At 44.3% G+C, this 22,054-nt stretch overlaps 1 protein-coding gene across 1 annotated transcript in view; it reads left to right on the forward strand.

Moving 5' to 3' along the window:
• Positions 1-22,054, forward strand: part of LOC121283628 (eosinophil peroxidase-like) — a 50,287-nt gene that overhangs the window by 20,372 nt on the left and 7,861 nt on the right. The window contains exons 8-13 of the mRNA XM_041198405.1: positions 1,950-2,304; positions 4,392-4,552; positions 5,194-5,452; positions 12,606-12,776; positions 19,075-19,312; positions 21,748-21,953. Coding sequence (XP_041054339.1) covers positions 1,950-2,304; positions 4,392-4,552; positions 5,194-5,452; positions 12,606-12,776; positions 19,075-19,312; positions 21,748-21,953 — 1,390 coding nt within the window. The remainder of the gene's footprint in view (positions 1-1,949; positions 2,305-4,391; positions 4,553-5,193; positions 5,453-12,605; positions 12,777-19,074; positions 19,313-21,747; positions 21,954-22,054) is intronic.

The raw sequence follows: 22,054 nt of genomic DNA on the forward strand, positions 1-22,054 counted from the left end.
CTAATTGCCCTTGAGAAGGTGGTGATGAGCTGCCTTCTTGAACTGCTGCAGTTCATGTGCTGTAGGTACACCCACAGTGCTGTTGGGAAGGGAGTTCCAGAATTTTGACCCAGCAACGTTGAAGGAACAACGATATATTTCCAAGTCAGGATGGTGAGTGGCTTGGAGGCGAACGTCCGGTGGTGGTGTTCTCATCTATCTTCTGCCCTTGTCCTTCTAGATGGTAGTAGTCATGGGTTTGGAAGGTGCTGTCAAAGGAGCCTTGGTGAATTCCTGCAGTGCATCTTGTACATTGTACACACTGCTGCTACTGTGCGTCGGTGGTGAAGGGAGTGAACATTTGTAGATGGGGTGCCAATCAAGTGGGCTGCTTTGTCCTGGATGATGTCAAGTGTTGTAGGAGCTACATTCATCCAGGCAAGTGAGAAGTATTCCATCACACTCTTGACTTGTGCCTTGTAGATGGTGGACAAGATTTGGGGAGTCAGGAGGTGAGTTATTCATCGCACGATTCCTAGTCTCTGATCTGCTCTTGTAGCCACAGTATTTATATGGCTAGTCCAATTCAGTTTCTGATCAATGGTAACCCCCAGGGTGTTGATAGTGGGGGACTCAGTGATGGTAATGATATTGAACATCAAGGGGCGATGCTTAGATTCTCTCTTGTTGGAGATGGTCCTTGCCTGGCACTTGTGTGGCGCGAATGTGAGTTTTAGATCCAACTTCAGCTGAGAAATGGGACTGCAATTGGATCGGGGGTCGGGGGGTGGGTCGGGGGGTGGGGGGGTGGGGTGGAGATCTGCAAGGATCGGTCAAGATTGGCGTTCACCTGCAGTCAGCAATCTTCAGATGTGGAGTCTAAGGGGACACACGTGTTCCTCTTAGCCTCACATTTTGAAAAATACCTTTGAAAACTCATTGTTTAAGAAATATAAAAACATTAAAAATTGGCAGAACAGAAGGAAGCCCATCATGTCTGGGCTGGCAGAAAAAGAGCAACCCAGAGCTTAATCCCACTTTCCAGCTCTAGGTGTTTAGCCCTGTAGGTTTTGGCTCTTCAAGTGCATGTTCAAGCTTTTTTTTAAAAATGCGATGAGGGTTTTGGGCAGTGAGTTCCTGACCCCCAATACCCTCTGGATAGAAAGATTTCTCCTCAAGTACCCTCTAATCCTGCTGTTTCTTTTTTGAAAAATATACTTTATTCATAAAATATCTGGAAGAACATTCCAAAACATTTCAAAATCACAATCACAAAAATAAAATCAGATTCAACTTTTACACATGGATCACAAGGTGCCTCAATACAATCAATCTGCTGTTACTTTAAACCTATGTCTCCTGGGTTATTGACTTATCTGCTGAGGTAAATTGATCCTTCCTATCCACTCGATCTGGGACTCTCATAATTTTATTCACTTCAATGAAACCTCCCTTCACTCTCTTCTATTCCAAAGTAAATAACCCTTGTTGTTTCCAGTTTAACAATCCAATAGGCCAAATGTAGGCCTGGTTTCCTGAGTACTAGCTGTACTCAAGGTAGCTTGATTTAGAGACAGCGGGCCTCTTATTTGCATATGCAAAAGGCTTAATGCTTGTTTCAAGCATGGGTACTATGCACCGATTCCTTTCTTTTTAATCTTTACTACTATGACGAGCCGTTAAACCTCCAGCTTTTAATAGTTATCCGCATTCTAGTCACCATATTGAAGTCTAGCATGATAAAAACTGTTGTTCCTTCCCAAATTTCTTATCCACTGATTCCAGACAGAGGTTTTACCACTTACCTTCACACTCTTGTGTTTTAATCCAAAAACCAGTTTACTGGCTAACCAGCTGAACTGCCACGAACTCAGTGAACCTACTAATCTGTTTCACATTCCTTCTGTTGGTCTTTGTGGCACGATTTGTGACTAACCATTTCTAAAAGTGTTGTGTATCTTTCCTGACAGATACCTCCAAGAGACACCAGGATCAAGGATAGGAACACCTGCTTGCCTTTCTTCCGATCGGCTCCTGCATGTGGAACTGGTGAACTGGGCTCATTGTTTGGAGACTTTAACACTCGTCAGCAGATCAATGCCCTGACCTCTTTCCTTGATGTTAATGAAGTCTATGGCAGTACAGAGTGTCTGGCCAACAAACTCAGGAACCTCACCAATGAGCTTGGCCTGTTGGCTGTCAATAAGGAATACTCTGATAATGGATTGGAATATTTACCATTTAGCACCATTTCAAGCAACCTTTGTGGAGGCATGGGGGAAGGCTGTTTCTCCGGTCAAAATTCAACTCCATGTTTTATTGGTGGTGAGTAACGACTGGATCAAGAAATCCTGTCACATGCCACCTTCATACAGGGCATTCCCTTCACATATACAGCTGCACCCTTGCAATTGTATAACACCCTTCACAGGAATTTAGATTGAAAGATGTTAGCAGATATTGGCCTAGAAATTGGCTGACCGGCTTAAAATGGGTACAAAAGCTTCCAAAATGGCCAATGTTTGCACATTCTGAGTTGGAGGAGTACAAGCCACCACATTAGCAAAGGCAGAAAAAGTGGCATCAATTTCTAGGCAATTGCTCACAGAATCCATAGTGGTTCTGCCGGTCTCTGGCCATTACTCAGTTTTTAGTTAGTTACCCTGTTTTTCAGGAATCTCTGTAGAATTTCAGGACCACTGTATAGCACTGCACTCTGAGTTCTTCTAATGATCATGAAAAGAGTAGGAGGCTTAACCACTCACATTGCAGAATGAAGTGAGCATTGACTAATTAGATTTTAAGATACAAATATACGATTTAGGAACAGGAGGCGGCCATTCGGCTCCTCAAACCTGCTCTGCCACTCAGTAAGATCATGGCTGATCTGAATGTAACATCAACCCCACATTCCTGCCTACCCCCAATAACCTTTCACACCATTGTTAACCAAGAATCTATCTAGCTCTGCCTTAAAAATATTCAAAGACTCTGCTTCCAATGCCTTTTGAGGAAGAGAGTTCCAAAGACTCACAACCCTCTGAGAGAAAAAAATTCTCCTCATCTCTGTCTTAAATGAGCGACCCCTTATTTTTAAACAGTGACCCTGAGTTCTAGATTCTCCCACAAAAGGAAACATCCTTTCCACATCCACCCTGCCAAGACCCCTCAGGATCTTAAAGGTTTCAATTAAGTCACCTCTTAATCTTATAAATTTCAATGGATACAAGCTTAACCCGTCCAGCCTTTCCTCATAAGACAACCTACCCATTCCTGGTATTAGCCTAGTAAATAATGAAATAAACTGATCCTTTGATCATCACTGTAAAGTAATTTCTTATTGCTGGAATCACAAAAAATGACATTGATTGATTTACAAAGGAGCAGAAAGACCTGAGGCCTGATCAATATTGGGCCTCAGTCTTCATTTTACTAAGGTCAGGTGCAGCTCAAAGGTGAGATGAGGATGAATATCAGTGATGCCTCAGTTAGGTCTTGTTGGGGCAGGCGATAGGGAGTGGATCCAAGGCAGGGCCGGCAGTTGCATTGCTGTGGAGGCAGATGCTGCACCCTCTTGATTCCACATTAAAACTACAACAATTAACTGCAGCTTTCACAGGTAAAGCTCCAGCTAGTTGTTCACTATTTTGGGAAAAGAGTCCTAAAACAGACATTTGACTCCTTCTTTGTATACTTAAGGAGCCTAATGCCTGTTTTAGGAGAACCTTTACAGCACCCAAACCAATCTGATGTCAAACATGCTTCTGATGTAATTTGGACATGTAAGTTTGGCTCTTTAAAATGAACCCACAAGTCCCATTTTTACACCCGGAAAATAGGGACAATAAGGTCCAATTTCTCCCCCTACAATTCTTGGAACTACCATTCAGTAGAAAATCTAATGCATGGTTCTTCCTTTCTGGACTCAATATAGTAAGTGATATGGAGAAATAAGAGCAAAAGTACCTTTTTAAGGGCAATGATAAGTGAAAGAAAAGAGGAAATTCCTGTTAGGTGTGGTGTACAATAAAAGGAGTGAGAAAGATTATGAGCAGGAGGAAAGCAGAAGAGAGAGCTATATTGTTAGACATTTCCAGGGGAGGGGGGGAGTCATCTTTGGTATTGGGCTTTAGTAAACCACATTATAAGAGACTAAATGCTTTGACTCACCACAAACAAAGCTAAGGATTATCCACCGGTGTTTTATTGACCAGATAGTGCACCATCTTGCTGCTTAGAAGGGATCCATAATCCTTCCTGAGTTTTATTTGCACTCTTCATGAAACTATTCCTGATCATACTGCACCCTGCAATCCATATAAGATGCCTGTTCTATTGATATTTCTGTGTTTGCCTTCCTTCATTAACAGTACGAAGGTAAAACTTACCAACACCAATCATGTTCACCACAGGTGATGTACGTGTGAACGAGCAGCTGGGGGTATTAACATTCCATACAGTATTTCTACGGGAACACAATCGCTTAGCGAGAGAGCTGAAGAGGCTGAACCCTCACTGGAGTGGAGATACAACCTACCTTGAAGCAAGAAAAATCCTGGGAGCTTTTCAACAGGTAGAGAGAAAACCTGACTGGTAAAGTCACGGTAATGTGACCCACTGATTAGATTTCAAATCGCATCATATTAAGTTGTGAAACTGAATCTAATAAATCTAATCAGTTGTGGTGAATACCAGATTATTTTATTTTTAAAACCCAATCTTCGGAAAGTGATCCTGTCACCCTAACCAGGACTGGCTTACATGTGGTGTCATTCCCACACTCTGTGGTTGACTCTTTATGCAAAGTTTGCAATGAGCAATAAATGCTGCTCTGCCAATGTTATCCACACCCCTTTATATTGTCATATTAGGTTTTGGTCTGATTAAATATTGAGTGCTACGGTCATTGGGGGAAGATGCAAGGTTAACAATAGAGAAGAAAGAGGAAAGAAGTTGGCCAACATGAGACGCACTCAGAGGAGGTGAATGGAGAGGATCTTTTGATCGGGGCTTCTGAACCTGATTATTATTTTCTGAACCCCTTTAGTACCCTTGGTTCCAAGTTTCTGTCACACTCACCCCCAAACCACAGCAGTGGCAGAAGCCTTGAACTCTCTGTGTGCCAGACCTGTAATCGGAGGTGAACAGATCATTTTCCAACACAGCATTTACCGATTGAACTACACTGAATGGTAACTTTTCTCACTGCTACAGATAATAAACCACAGAGACTATGTTCCGCTGGTAATTGGGAACAAGGCAACGGCGAAATTTCTCCCAGCTTATGAAGGATACAATGAATCTGTAGATCCCAGTATTGCCAATGTTTTCTCAACAGCAGCTTTCCGGTTCGGGCACCTCAGCATTCAACCAAAGCTGTCCCGCCTTGGTGAAAACTACCAGGAACACCCTGAATTCAAAAACCTTGACCTGCACCTGGCTTTCTTCACTCCCTGGAGACTGATCAGGGAAGGTAGGTAACCGTCCTTTAATATTATTGCAGCATACTCATCCTGAGACATTGCACTGATACTTAAAGCAGAGTTAGACTTCATGAATGGCCAAATAGTGTGGTGTTTGCAGTAAATAGATTCTAGCTCTAAGTGAATATGGTTTATGACATACAGCTGAATATTTAAGTGCCTGTTTTTTCTTTCTATCTATGCCCAGCACCACACCCAAAGTAAACTGTCCCTGTTCAAGTCTTTGGGTTGAGGGCAGTTTTGTTTCATGAACACAGTCCACAGGCCTCCTAATTCAGGTCTGTTGAAGAAATGCCTAGAGCTGGTAAAATGGAGAGGAAAATGTTCATCTGTACAGGTCCCAGTACTAGCACCAACAGTTCCAAAGTTTTCTTCTGGTGAGACAGCCAAAGGGCTAAGGAATAAGCAAGTCCTGGGAATAAACTTTCTCCTGAGGAAAGCGCCAGGAAAATCAAGTTATTGGTTGCATAAAATCAAGATCATATGGACACCAAGTCCACACCAGCCTGCCTGGGGGCACATATCACTGATCCTCCATCATGCCTGGTTTAATATTCTATCAGGGGGAGACAGTGGCATAGTGGTATTGTCACTGGACTAGTCATTCAGAGACCCAGGGTAATGCTCTGGGGAGCTGGGTTCGAATGCCACTGTGGTAGATGAAAATTAAATCTGGAATTAAAATTCTGATGATGACCATGAAACCATGGCTGAATGTCGTTAAAAACCCATCTGGTTCACTGATGTCCTTTAGGGAAGGAAATCTGCCGTCCTTAACTGGTCTGGCCTACATGTAGCTCCAGACCCACGTCAATGTGATTGACACTTAAATATCCCCTGAAGAAGAGCAATTAGGGATGTGCAATAAATGCTGGCCTAGCCAGTGATGCCCACATCCCATGAATGAATAAAAAAAAATTCCTAACTGACATCATTGTGAGAGCTCCAGCAAGTCAAACAGGCCTACCAGATCTACCACACCAAGGCACATAGATATGGGCAATAAATACAGCTTCACACAATCCCCAGCATCTGAGAAATCTTATTTGATAAAATAGTTTTCCATTACACCATACAAATGATGTTAGAGAACTTGGTTTTCTGCTACAACAACAAAAACAAAAATACCTGGAAAAACTCAGCAGATCTGACAGCATCTGCGGAGAGGGATACAGTTGACATTTTGAGTCCGTATGACCCTTCAACTGATCTACATTTTTACTCAAACCTCATCCAAGGGCAGGAAGAAATCTCTGTTAGGATTTGTTATGACCAATGCAGTTGATAGAGCTGAGTTATTTAAAAATCCCAGAAGGAAACTTTAAACAACTGTCATAACCTATATTTTCATTTGGTATGTTTGAGATGCAGCTCTAAATTCAGGCATAAAACCATCAGTTCTCGAGAGGTTTCTATATCAAACTTCATGAGACATTTATTAATTTACACAAGTTAAACATACACACATTGCCACAAATTACTACTGTCATAACTTTTAACAAATTCCCAAACTAATCTCCATTAAGGCAACAACAGCCCATAGACTTAACCATACACCAGACAAAGCATTTTCACCTTACACGTTCAAAATGAGGCTCCTTTCACTTTGGTTCCTTTGCAGACACAGTGGTGTGCTTACAGGCTTTGATCTTACATTGTCTCTGCTCTGCACACACAAAACTGCTGTCAGTTATACCCATTTCATTGAATGTAAATTCTCATTGTATCACCAGCCCCTTTGAACTCCACCTCTTCTAACAATAAAACCCCTTTCATAGTACTAATTTTACTAGTAATATAAACATTGTTTGGTCTTGACTAGCTAGGTGCCAGATTTCACTCCCCTTCTTGAATGCTCTATTCAACAAAATGCAAATGCACTCTCCCTCTCTTACACCCCAAGAATAGTACACATCAATGCACCCAGGCTAGCTAGCTTTAATCCAGTTAAGCCACATCTGCAGACTAAACCTCTATTTTTTAAAAAAACTTTGCAGCAACATGTTATATACATTAATAGCTTCATGATGATTTCAAGTAAAAAGCAATATCTGGGTATGATTTTTTATGTGGTATGCTTTTAAGTGCTTAATTGTGTTACATGGACATTTTTTGCAGCATTTTTATTGATTTGTTTACTCTGTGGAGGTTGGCAGCTCCCTGAGGCAGCTGTCTACTTTCAGGGAACTCACTGGAAGCGCTCACCAGCACCCACGGTGACATCGGCACCCGTCCTCTTCCCGCCCCCACCAACAGTGCTGAACCTTTCTCAAGCCATTAATTGGCCAGCCAGCATAAGATCACATTGATAGCGCTCCTGGCTGTGCCAACCTCGGGTGCACCCCAAGGGTAAAATTCAGGCCATAATCTGGCCACCTGGTATCCATTAAGCACCCACATATCCCTCTCAGGATTCCAATGTTCCTGTGCTTTGTGGAAAGGGATGAGTGTACAGGATGGAGGCCAGGAAGTTGTGCATAGGCGACACCTGACCTGCAAGTATGTGTGCCACAGCAAATAGAGAACCTATTTTCCCCCTACACCAGCACGGAGCTAATGCTAACTGTTGGAACCTGATTCACAGCCTCTATCCACCAGTGACTCTGCACTCTCTGTGGCTATGAAGGTTGGAGTAGTCAATTATTCTATTGTTCGCTGTTACATGTGGCTGTTGACTTTTTTCTGTTCTCTGTGCTGTTAGTCAAGCCTGGGTGTGATAACTGAGAAAGAGAAACTAAATTAAAATGAAAGAAGCAGCTAGAAGCTTCCCATTTTATAGAAGCGCTTGTACTGGTGTGTGTCCCCTCTGTATTTCTGGGGCATAAAACGCAACCAAGTGAAAACAGCACTTTATGCATCCAACTGTTTCCAGGCAGCAGTCAGTGACATTAGTTACACCAGTCAGTTGACAGTTGTTGCATTAGGCAGTCTTAATTGCCCTGTCCAGTCTTAGCTCTGATTTCATCGAATTCCATAGAGAGACCCAGCAAAGTGGAGATCAGAGAGAGAAAGGGAGATGTGAATCTGACTGGTCTCCCACAAAGGGAGAATGCCATTAATATCATGTGGTTATAAAGGTCCCAGTGTGAAAGCTCCCATCAGCTCTATCACATGAAGAGATTTCATTCCCCTAATGTCCAGGTAGAAATTAATACTGCCACCTAGTTATCCACATCAATGTGCGCTTCCTGGAAATAGGAATGATGCATTTATTCTCAGGTTGCACTGCTCAGGCACAGGTTTGACCAGAAGAGGGGATTGACAGAAAACCAGGACCAGAATTTTATGCCTCATGGGCAAGCGCGCGCCCGACCTGATCCGGTGTGAAATCGTGCAAGATGACATCAGGCAAACACCCCGATGTCATCCCGCACGCAAGCAATTGTCAGGTTGGCGGACGCGCGTGGGTGTCAGAGCCGCACCCACTGACAATTAAAGGGCCACTTAAGGCCATTAAAAAGGCAATTGATCCCAATTTTATGTTGCTCACGCAATTTCACGCTTGTTGCACGGGCAAAACGGGCAGGCGGGCTGACCACTTTTAACAAAACCTCATCCAAGGATTGGATAAAACGGGTCTGTGGTATTGCCAGTGTAATTGGTGAGGAGTTTAGGAGATAGCTTCTTGCTTATTTGAGCTTGACAGCTTCATCTTTGTTCTGAGCTTCATTCTTAGCATTTCCAGGCTTCATTTCAGGAGTCATTGGTATCTCCAAGGCCCCCACAGGATAATGACCATTTGGACCTTTCCAGATATCAGACAGTCTTCTGTTACCCTGGTAATAGGGATTGTGGTCTCCGTTGGTGCCACCTCCTCTGAGGACGAAGAGGGGCAGAAGGGAGAGGAGGCCAGGTGTCCCAATGCAGCTTCCAGGGGAGCGACCTGTCAGAGGAGAGGTGCAGGCACAGTGGGTGCAGAGCCAGCTGGCAGTCCTAGGCCAAAGTTTACAGGCAGCGATGCAGCTACCTCAACATGTCCAAAGTGCAATGCCAAAGGAGGCTCCACCTCTCCAGGGAGACTGTGACCTCCATTTGTCAGATGATTGGGCTTGAGATCACCTCCAACTGTGTGGGTGCACACCCCATGCCAGTGGCTCTGATGGTCACAGTGGCCGTCAATGGGGGATCTTTGTGGAGTCTCCCAATGCTGTCCAGAGTTGCGTCAAGCTGGTGACTGATGCTCTGTTCAGGCAGGTAATGACATTTATTCATTTCCATACAGATGAGACCAGCCAGGCTGAGCAAGCCAGAGGTGCAGTTGACTGCACACATGTGGTCATCAAAGCGCCAGTGGGTCAGCTGGGTACCTTTGTCAACAGGAAGGGCTTCCACTACCTGAACATGCAGATAGTTTATGACCACAAGACACAGATTCTGCAAGTCTGTGCAAGGTACCCTGGCAGCTCCTATAATGCATACATCCTCAGACACTCACAGGTGCCGAGGCTGTTCACTGCTCTGGCCTGACCGGATGGATGACTGCTGGGTGTCAAGGCTGCTGAGGTGCGGGTACTTGTGCTGGTGCTTGGTTCAGAGAGGGCATGTGATGCAGGTGCATCTAAATCCCAGTGGTCCTCTGACGTCAAGAGTGACTCTTCAGGGACCTGCATTAGTGGACGAGCTAGCGATTCTTGGGGAAAATAATGACATGTCTTTAGTTAAAGTCATCACACTGTCACTGTGCATGCCAGGCACCCTGGTGAGATAATGGAGATCAGCATCATGGTGCCAGCTTCTTTCAATAATCAATGGGGACTCCAGATTTGAGGCTCCCATTAATGATGAGACTACGCAAGAATGTTGGCACAATCTGAAGCTCTCACCTCTGTGCACTGCACTCTTACCTTCGTCAAAGACCGCTGCCTCTCTACGACCGGATAACCGACGTGGGTGGCAACTCTCCAACTCCAAGGCATCCATCTCGTACCTCATCAGAATGAGGAGATTTGGGGTCCTCCACCTATCTTAGTTCTTTCATTGGTGTTATAGCTACTCTTCTCTTGAAATCACAGAGAAGCATTGATCTGTCCATTCTCTACCTACTGCACCATTGCAGTCTGGCCAACCCCAGCTGAGGGACACTTTTCAGGTCACACCTGAGTTATGGCCCTCAGGGCACTCAGGCCAAGCATTCAGGGCTCACCACCTTGGCCGGCTCCAGTGTCAATGACAGTTGGCACTCAGATTCTAATAATCCTGAACTTCACGAGTGGACTGCCATCCCTTAACACTTCTCCACACTGATCCATGCCAACTTGATACTCACCCTTCCCGAGCACAGCAGATCATTGAACCTTTTGCGGGACTGCACCCATGTGTGCCGCACAATGCTGTAGCCGCTGACCTCATCTGCCACCTTCTCCCTGGCTTTTTTGGTCAGGTGCGGTGGCCTCTTCCTGCCATCCCTGGGTACTAGAGTGTCCCACCTAACATCAACCTCTTCCACAAGGACAGCGAGACACTCGACCGAGAAACAGGTTGGGGGGGTCCGAATGTCCACCCGACTTGCCCTCCTGCCTGACGTCTCCAGCCACTGGTGAGGCCATTGTTCAAATGAAATGGTTACCTGGACAGACTCCAAAGATTCTCCCATGGCAACCTTCAGGGAGCTGCCTCAGCCGGTTTTAAAGTGCCCACTGGGTCGCCATTGGACCCCCGCCCGACAGGCTTCGGCCTCACCCAGCCTTTGCCGACCACTGAGAGGACGTGTTTCATGCTGGGTGGACCTTAACTGGCCTTCAAGCGTGAAATCTCATTTGTAACGTGACCGCAACCAGGAGCAGATTCCACATCCACTTCCACTCCCGCCAACTTAGCATGCACACCAAGCATGAAATTCAGGCCCAAGAATATCGCTTTATGAATTTGTTCCAGAATGTTCTGTCAGGCGCTGGTGCACAATGTAAATGGATATGTAGTTCAGTCCGTCATTTTACCATGAGGTCAGTTAAAAATAGAAGCCATATTGTTAACACAAAGAAAAATCCTGCACCTTCTGCTTTGAACATCAGCCTGTCAGCACTTCAGCCCATTCTTTCACATTTATTAACAAGAGAAGGTTTTAACCCAAAACCCTGTTTCAAGAAATTAAGGTGCTTTTCATCCGCTCCTATTAGCTGGTTTCCTGCACTACTGTCTTCAACATGTCATCTGAATTTTTGACAGTTTCATTTGACTTGTGAGGTCATGATTTTCATGGAACACAACGAACTGCTGTTGCTGCAGCAAACATAAAATGCTGCAGACGCTGGATATCTGAAATAAAAATGGAATGCTGGAACACTCAGATAAAAGCAAAATACTGCGGATGCTGGAAATCTGAAATAAAAACAGAATGCTGGAAAAGCTCAGCAAGTTTGGCACCATCTGTGGAGAGAGTAACAGAGTTAACGTTTCAAGTCAGTATGACGCTTCTTCAGAGCATATTGAAGGACAGAGCATGTTGAAGCACTCAGCAGGCCTGGCAGCATCTGTGGAGAGAGAAACAGAGTTAATGAACGTTTCTCTGTTTCTATCTCCACAAATGCTGCCAGACCTGCTGAGCATTTCCAGCATTTTCTGTTTCTATTTCAAGCTTCTATTGGTTGGTTTCTGTGCCTGAGTTTGACTTTGATCTGCTTTGTTTAGATTGTAATAGTTATTGGGCATCATCCATTCATCATTGATTGCTTCTCACACAGACAAGGAGAGGATTCTATTCTGCATTTAATTGTGTAGAATCTTGTATCTTTATTTTACTCTGCTGCAAGTTATTGTTTGTTGTGAATGTTCAACCCCGCCAGTATTCAGGAGGTTATTCTAAGTGGAATCCTGCCCCTTCCCTCCAGATTCACCTCAGGTGTGGATGAGGGATGTTACCTGATAACAGATAGTTACAGTTTACAGCTGGAAAATAATGAATCATTGCCTATCTATGACTCCCTTGGCTGTTCAGCATTGCTGTTCACTCTTATATCAGAGTTGGCTTAGGAACTCCAATCCATTAAGGGACATAGCTCATCTTGGGTAGTTTGTTTCAATGGTGTTTTCGTTGGGTAATAATTCATTGTCACAGATATTTCTATGGTGCTCCTTTGGAGATCTTTAACTATTGGAGATGCATTAAGAACTCATGTTTTACTCTTGTGTATGTGTGTGTTTTAGGTGGAGTCGATCCCCTCATGCGAGGACTGTTGGGCAAACCCTCCAAACTTCAGACACAGGACAAGATGTTGGTAGACGAGTTGCGGGAGAGGCTGTTTGAATTGACCACTCATTTAGCCATGGATCTAGGTGCTTTGAATTTACAGCGTTCCCGGGATCACGGACTCCCAGGTAAATGGAAAGCAAATACACGGTAGAGTTTCACTCAGAAAACCAAGTTGCTAAAATGCCAGTTAGTACAATAATTTTATCTCTTGGAGTCACATTATCAAGAAGCCAGCAGGAACATAGTCGCTCACTGAGAACAGTTGGCTTACCACAGTACTGATTGGAAATGAAGTGCGAAGGCTTTTTTTTCTTCATTTTTCCATGGGATGTGGGTGTATGTCACTGACAAGGCCAGCATTTGTTGCTCATCTCTAATCACCCTTGAGTGGCTTGTTAGGCTATTTCAGAGAGCAGTTAAGAATCAACCACATTGTTATGGAGTCAAACGGATGCCAGTCCTGGTAGGGATGGCAGATTTCCCACCCAGCTGAGTTTTTACAATAGTCAACAATAGTTTCATGGTCACTAATACTGAGACTAGCTTTCAATTCCAGATTAATAATTGGATTTAAGTTCCACTAGCTGCCGTGATGGGATATGAACCCATGTTCCCGCAGCATGAACCTGGGCTACTGGATTGCTAGTCCAGTAACATTACCCGTATGCCGCCATTTGCCAGGCAATATTTACCGAGCGGTATTTACCTGGGAATATTTACTACGGAGTATTCACCAGGCAGTGTTTACCAGGCAGTATTTAGCAGGGAGTATTTACCGGGGAGTATTTACCGGGGAGCATTTACCCAGGGAGAATTTCACAGAATCACAGAATCACAGAATCACACAGTGCAGAAGAGGCCCTTCGACCCATCAGGACTGCACTGACACGTGAGAAACACCTGACCTACCTACCTAATCCTATTTACCAGCACTTGGCCCGTAGCCTTGAATGTTATGATGTGCCAAGTACTCATCCAGGTACTTTTTAAAGGATGTGAGTCAACCCTCCTCCACCACCCTCCCAGGCAGCGCATTCCAGACCGTCACCACCCTCTGGGTAAAAAGGTTTTTCCTCACATCCCCCCTAAACCTCCTGCCCCTCACCTTGCACTTATGTCCCCTCATGACTGACCCTTCAACTAAGGGAAACAGCTGCTCCCTTTCCACCCTGTCCATGGCCCTCATAATCTTGTACACCTCGATCATTTCGCACCTCAGTCTTCTCTGCTCCAGCAAAAACAACCCAAGTCTATCCAACCTCTCTTCATAACTTAAATGTTTCATCCCAGGCAACATCCTGGTGAATCTCCTCTGCACCCTCTCCAGTGCAATCGCATCCTTCCTATAATGTGGTGACCAGAACTGCACACAGTACTCCAGCTGTGGCCTCACCAATGTTCTATACAGCTCCAACATGACCTCCCTACTTTTGTAATCTATGCCTCGATTGATAAAGGCAACCGTCCCATATGCCTTTTTCACCACCCCACTAACATGCCCCTCCGCCTTCAGAGATCTATGGACACACAAGCCAAGGTCCCTTTGTTCCTCAGAACTTCCTAGTGTCGTGCTGTTCATTTAATACTTCCTTGTCAAATTACTCCTTCTAACGTGTATCACTCCACACTTTTCAGGGTTAAATTCCAACTGCCACTTATCTGCCCATTTGACCAACCCCTCTATATCTTCCTGTAGCCCAAGACACTCAACCTCACTGTTAACCACCCGGCCAATCTTTGTGTCATCCGCAAACTTACTAATCCTACCCCCCCACATAGTCATCTATGTCGTTTATATAAATGATGAAAAATAGGGGACCCAGCACAGATTCCAGTGGTACGCCACTGGACACTGGCTTCCACACTAAAGCACCCTTCTGTCATTATCCTCTGTCTCCTACAACTAAGCCAAATTTGAATCAGCCTCATCAAATTACCCTGTATCCTATGTGCATTTGCCTTCTTTATAAGTCTCCCATGTGGGACCTTGTCAAAGGATTTGCTGAAACTACATTAACTGCATTACCCTCATCTATACACCTGGTCAACTCCTCAAAAAATTCAATCAAATTTGTTAGGCATGTCCTCCCTCTGGCAAAGCCATGCTGACTATCCCTGATTAAACCTTGCCTCTCTAAGTGGAGATAGATTCTCTCTTTCAGAATTTTCTCCAATAGTTTCCCTACCACTGACGTGAGACTCACTGGCCTGTAGTTCCCTGGCTTCTCACTACAACCCTTATTAAATAGTGGAACCACATTAGCTGTTCTCCAGTCCTCTGGCACTTCCCCCATGGCCAGAGAAGAACTAAAAATTTGGGTCAGAGCCCCAGGGTATATTTACAGGGGAATATTTGCCTGGGAGTATTTGCCGGGAAATATTTACTGGGGAGTATTTACCAGGGAATGTTTACAGGGGAGTATTTGCTGGGGAGTATTTGCCGGGGAGTATTTACTTGGGAGTATTTACTGGGAAGTATTTACCAAGGAGTATTTGCCGGGGAATATTTACCGGGCAACATTTACCAGAGAGTATTTACCGGGGAGTACTTACCAGGTGGTATTTGCTTTAAGATTTATGCATTTATGTAGTATTTTCATCACTTTAGGATGTTCCAAACTTCTTTACAGCTAATGAATTACTTTTGAAATGTAGTCACTGTTGGAATCTAGGAGTCATACCTGGCACAAAGGAAGATGATTGTGGTTGTTGGAGGTCAATCATCTCAGTTCCAGGACATCACTGCAGGAGTTCCTCAGGGTAGTGTCCTCAGTCCAACCACCTTCGCCTGCTTCATCAATGACCTTCCCTCCATCATAAGGTCAGAAATGGAGATGTTTGCTGATGATTGCACAGTGTTCAGCACCATTCGTGACTCCTCAGATACTGAAGCAATCCATGTCCAAATGCAACAAGGCCTGCACAATGTTCAAGCTTGAGTTGATAAGTGGCAAGTAACATTTGTGCCACACAAGTGCTGGACAAAGAACCATCTCCAATCAGAGAGAATCTGACCATCTCCTCTTGACATTCAATGGCATTATCGTCACTATCAACATCCTGAGGGTTACAATTGACCAGAAACTGAACTGGACAAGCCAGATAAATACTGTGAATATAAGGGCAGGTCAGAGGCTGGAAATTCTGTGGCAAGAAACTCCCCAAAACATGTTCACCATCTACAAGGCACAAGTCAGGAATGTGATGGAATACTCTTCACTTGCCTGGATGAATGTGGCTCCAACAACACTCATGAGATTCGACACTAACAAGGACAACATATTTGGCACCCAATCCACCACCCTAAATATTCACTCCCTCCGCCACTGACACACAGTGGCAGCAGTGTGTAAAATCTACAAATACACTGCAGCAACTCGCCAAGGCTCCTTCAAAAGCACCTTCCAAACAGCAAAATCTACCACTTCAAAGGACAAGGGCAGCAGATGCATGGAAATGCCACCACCTGCATGTTCCCCTCTAAGCTGAAGGAAGTCAGGGAGGAGATAGCAGATGCTCTGAGGATGATTTTCCAATCTTCACTAGATACAGGGGAGGTACCGGAGGACTGGAGAAATGCAAGCATAGTTCCATTGTTTAAAAAGGGATCAAAGGAAATGCCAAACAATTTTAGGCCAGTTAGTCTTACATTGGTGGTGAGCAAAGTAGTAGAATCAATCCTGAGAGACAGGATTAACTGTCATGTGGAAAGGCATGGACTGTTCAGGGATGGTCAGCATGCATTTGTTAAAGGAAGGTCTAGCCTCAAAATTTGATTGCATTCTTTGAGGAAGTGACAAGAAGGGTTGATGGAGGTAGTGCAGTGGATGTTGTGTACATGGATTTTAGCAAGGCATTTGACAAGGTCCCACATGGCAGATTGGTCAGGAAAGTAAAAGTCCATGGGATTCAGGGTAATGTAACAAACTGGCTAAAATGTTGGCTTTGTAACAGGAAACAAAGGGTAGTGGTCGATGGATGCCCTTGCGAATGGAAAGTTGTCTCAAATGGTGTTCCACAGGGCTCGGTGTTGGGACCCTTGCTGTTTGTGTTATATATTAATGATTTGGACGTGAATGTGTGGGGCATGATTGGGAAATTTACAGATGACACAAAGATTGGCTGAGTAGTGGATAGTGTAGAGAGTAGCCATAATCTCCAAGACAATATAGACGGGTTGGTGGAGTGGGCGGTAAAGTGGCAGATGGATTTTAACATTGAGAAGTGTGAGGTCATATATTTAGGAAGGTCAAACAGTTACAGGGATTACAAAATAAATGGGAATATACTAAGAGGGCTAGACAAAGTGAGAGATCTTGGTGTACAAATACACAGGTCCCTGAAGGCAGCAGTTCAAGTAGACAAGGTTGTAAAGAAAGCGTATGGAATGCTCTCCTTCACTGGCAGAGGTATAGAATGTAAAAGTAAGGATATAATGTTGGAATTGTATAAAACACTGGTGAGGCCACAACTGGAGTATTGTGTGCAGTTCTGGTCACCACATTACAAGAAGGACGTAATAGCTCTGGAGAGAGTGCGGAGGAGGTTTACAAGAATGTTGCCAGGGTTAGAAAAGTGTAGCTATGGGGAGCGATTGGAGAGGTTGGGGTTATTTTCCTTTCGAACAAAGAAGGCTGAGAGGCGACTTGATTGAGGTGTACAAAATTATGAGGGGAATAGATAGAGTGGACAGGATAAAATTGTTTCCCTTGATGGAGAATTCTAGAACCAGGAGAAATAGATTCAAGATAAGTGGCAGAAGGTGGAGGGGGGACATGAGGAAGAACTTTTTTATGCAGAGGGTAGTGGGTGTCTGGAATTCGCTGCCCAAGTTGGTGGTAGAGGTAGAAACTCTAAACTCTTTTAAAAAGTACCTGGATCTGCACCTAAAGTGCTGTAAGCTGCAGGGCTATGGGCCGGGTGTAGGAAGGTGGGATTGGAAAGGGCACCTGTGTGTCCTCCGGCTGGCATGGACAAGATGGGCCGAATAGTCTCCTTCTGTGCTGTAACTTTTCTATGGTTCTACAGTTCTAAGCCACTCACCATCCTGACTTGGAAATATATCGCCGTTCCTTCACTGTCACTGGGTCAAAATCCTGGAACTCCCATCCTAACAGCACTGTGGGTGTATCTACACCACGTGGACTGCAGTGGCTCAAGGAGGTGGCTCATCACTACCTTCTCAAGGGCAACAAGGGATGGGAAACAAATGTTGACCTAGTCAGCAATGTCCACATCCTGTGAAAAAAAGGTGACTATCAATTTGCACACAATAAGGCCCAACAAACACGAATGAGATAAATGACCAAATAATTAGTTTTTATTGATGTTGGTTAAGGAATAAATATCGACCAGGGAGAACTTCAAAGCCACTCTTCAAGTAAATCCATGGATTCTTTAGATCTTCTTGAGAGGGTTTGGGTTTAATTTCTCATCCAAAGTACAGAACCACCAACAATCCCTCAATAATGCACTGATCCTGTAGCCTACATTGTAGATTATATGCTCAAACCTCTACAGCGAAGCTTCACCCTACAGCCTTCTAATGAAGAGGTGAGGATGCATACTCCATTATTACTTCAGAGTAATTACTGCATATTAGATAATTACTGCAAAGTGTTGACTCGATGCATAGGAGAACTACAGAATAAATAGTATAAATTGTGTGATTACTAGTGAGTACTGATTAATGGTTCCTGCCTATCACATAATAGCTACAGAGTAAATTTTTCATATGGTATGATTACTGCAGAAAAAATGGCTGTACTGTGATGATTGTGGAGTCATATTGCAGAAAAATAGCAGCACATTCTGTGATTACTGCAGATTAATTATCACATGTTGGATTATTACAGGATACATTTGGTATATTCTGTAATCACTGTAGTGTCATTACTATAGGTTTTGTGATTACTTTGCTCCAGAGCATTTGCAGCACATGTTCCAGACGCTGCCCAACAATGGAATCATCCTATAGTTGTGTAAAACTACAGTGATTAAAATGCTGATGTATTCTCTAAAGGGCTTCAAGGATTGGTTAATGAGTTGAGGTGGGGTAGTTTACAGTGTATGAAGTGACAAGTCTCGTGTTCACAGTCCCTCTACCAGCTGAGTCTTTAACTCAGGTGGTGCCACTAGAGGGAAACACTAAGCAGAAAACATTCAATTCCCCCACACACATCTCTCACTGGTTATGCTGAGAGAACAGAAGGGGAGAAACCCTCCAGAACATTCTACAAAGCTCTGCTTAGTTATCTTCAGAAAGGCATTGCCAGAGTCCTAGCAGCAGATTACCCCAACAAACATTCAAACCTCAAGATTTCTGCAGCAAAAAAACAAAGTTTATTGTTTATTGTCTCTCTTATAACTAACACACAGTAGTTGACATGTGTATTTTTACATTTTGCTCTCTGAATTTCACAGGTTACAATGCTTGGCGGAAATTCTGTGGCCTTTCACAACCCAAGACTTATTATCAGTTTGCTAAAGTCCTCAAAAATCCGACATTGGCAAAGAAACTCATTAACTTGTATGGAACACCAGACAACATCGATGTGTGGATGGGAGGAATCTCCGAACCATTTGTGGAAGGTGGCAGGGTGGGCCCTTTGTTGTCCTGTTTAATAGGACAGCAATTCAAGAACCTGAGAAATGGAGACAGGTAATGCACAAGTTTACCTGCACAGTATCTGAAAGCTTTGACATTCATTGAGTTGTGGGTTTACACTTCACAATAAAGGGATTGGAGATCAAAGACCGAGAGCTGCCTGACACTGCAATCTCCCAGCCTGGGTGGTAAGGGATTCAGTCAGTCATTAGTTCTGTTGTGTAGCACAACAAGTTGAGATTGTGATGATGGTTTTCCATCACTGCAGGAGTTCCTCAGGGTAGTGTCCCCGGCCCAACCATCTTCATCTTCATCACTGACCTCCCTTCCATCATAAGATCAGAAGTGGGGATGTTCGCTGATGATTGCACAACGTTCAGCACCACTTGCGACTCCTCAGATACTGAAGCAGTCTATGTCCAAATGCAGCAAGACCTGGACAACATCCAGGCTTGGGCTGACAGGTGGCAAGTAATACTCATTCCACACAAGTGACAGGCAATGATCAACTCCAACAAAAGAGAACCTAACTATCACCCCTTGTCATTCATTGGCATTATCATCACTGAATCCCCACTATCAACACCTGGGGCTTACCATTGACTAAAGTTTGAACTGGACTAGCCATACAAATACTGTGGCTACAAGTGCAGGTTAGAGGCCAGGAATCCTGCAGCGAGTAACTCACCTCCTGACTCCCTAAAACTTATCCACTATCTACAATGCACAAGTCAGGAGTGTGATGGAATACTCTCCACTTGCCTGGATGAGTGCAGCTCCAACAACACTCAGGAAGCTGGACACCATCTGAAACAAAGCAGCCCACTTCATTGGTACCCCATCCACAAACATTCACTCCCTTCACTATTGACGCTCTGTGGCAGCAGCGTGTACCATCTACAAGATGCACAGCAGGAACTCACCAAAGTTCCTTCAAAGACACTTTTCAAACCCACGACCTCTATCATCTAGAAGGAGAAGGGCAGCAGACATATGGGAACACCATCAGCTGGAAGTTCCCCTCAAGCCACTCACCATCCTGACTTGGAAATATATCGCTGTTCCTTCACTGTCGCTGGGTCAAAATCCTGGAACTCCCTTCCTAACAGTACTGTGGGTGTACCTACACCACATGGACTGCAGCAGTTCAATAAGGCAACTCACCACCACCTTCTTAAGGGCAATTAAGGATAGGCAATAAATGTTGGCTTAGCCAGCAATGCCCACATTCCATGAAAGAGTAAAAAATAAGAAAGATTTGATCACTGGCCTTTTCCTCTCCATAAATGTGGCATGTGTCACTCAATTAGAGACCCACCAGGCCATGAGGACCCCAACTAGTTTAATCACTCAATCTCCTGAGGAAGCTGGAAGATGAAGTGGAAACAACCTCACGGTAAATGGCTGGGCAACAGTTCATTGGAAAAGTAAAACAAATCCAAAGAGAGTGAGATACATCCATGATAAAAATGCCAAAAGCTGGAGATATTAAGGCTGATTTTAACTTGGTATGCCTGTGGCAAGAGGTCAGTAGCAGCCCTAAAGTCCCAGTGCTCCAGTTACTGCTCCAATCCCATCCACCCTCAATTTTCCGGGGAGCTTCTCGAGCAGTCCAGGTGCCCACCTGATTTAGGAAGAAGCCTCAGTACTGAGTGCAAACCAGAGCCCTAAGGTGCACATAGGACTCTGTTGCAGAAGGGCACCTTCCTCTCCCTTTCCCTCCCCAACAGTACTGTGGGTGTACCTACACCATGGACTGCAACAGGTCAAGAAGGTGGCTCCCCACCACCCTCTTAAGGGCAATTAAGGATGTGCAACAAATGCTGTCTTGCCAATGACACTCGCATCCCATAAAAAAGCAGCTGGCCTGGGTGTGCACTTGCCAATAGCATGGTAATGAGGCCAGGCACATGGTATGGGTCAGTCTTCCTGCCGGCAGGAATGGCTAAGCATTCTGTCTGCTGGCCAATGCTTCTAAGCCCAGAGTTAATATTATCTATATCGTCGTAAAGGCTTTGATTTAAAAGTATGGTTTAAGGAGCCACCTGGGGATCAAAGAAATAAGTACACAACAGGGTGTTAGCTTGTTTGAAATGAACATCTAACTACAGGTATCAGCTTACAAATGTGATGAACTGCTCCCCTACATATTTCTTCCTGAAAGCACTCAGCAGGTTAAGCAACATTTGTGGAGGATCTGATCAGATCTGGTCTTTGATCAGAAGAGGAAAATCTCACAAATGAACAGCTTATAAAAACAAGAACAGGGTAGAGAGAAAATTCAAAATGGGCTGTAAAATGAGCAGCTGTTTCACTATTGCTTGTGACACACTACTGCCTGATGTCGGGGTCAGTAAATAGCTTCCCCCTCCCAGCCTTCTCTGTTGTCCAGCTCCTATACTCAGGAACGCAGATGGACTATTTGCTGTCAACAGGTCTGATCTGTACTTTTCAGGGACTTAACCATAATGTTTCCCTTTGTTTTTCAGACACTGGTGGGAAAATAGAGGAGTTTTTACTCCTGGCCAACGTCAGGCTCTTACTCAAATCTCCATGTCCAGGATAATCTGTGATAACACCAGGATTCAATTTCTTCCTCGGGATGCCTTTACGTTCCAAAAATTCCCACGAGGATATGTAAACTGCGGCCAGATACCACAGGTAGACCTGAGTGCCTGGAAGGAGGATGTACAAGGTACGTTGTTACAGGATTGGGCCCAGCCTTCAGAAAGCTGACATTACAGTTCATGTACATTTGAACATAAAACTAACCAAATCCGCTGCTGTAAGAAAAAA

Source organism: Carcharodon carcharias, chromosome 10 (assembly GCF_017639515.1).
Source record: "Carcharodon carcharias isolate sCarCar2 chromosome 10, sCarCar2.pri, whole genome shotgun sequence".
In the NCBI taxonomy this organism is placed as follows: Eukaryota; Metazoa; Chordata; class Chondrichthyes; order Lamniformes; family Lamnidae; genus Carcharodon; species Carcharodon carcharias.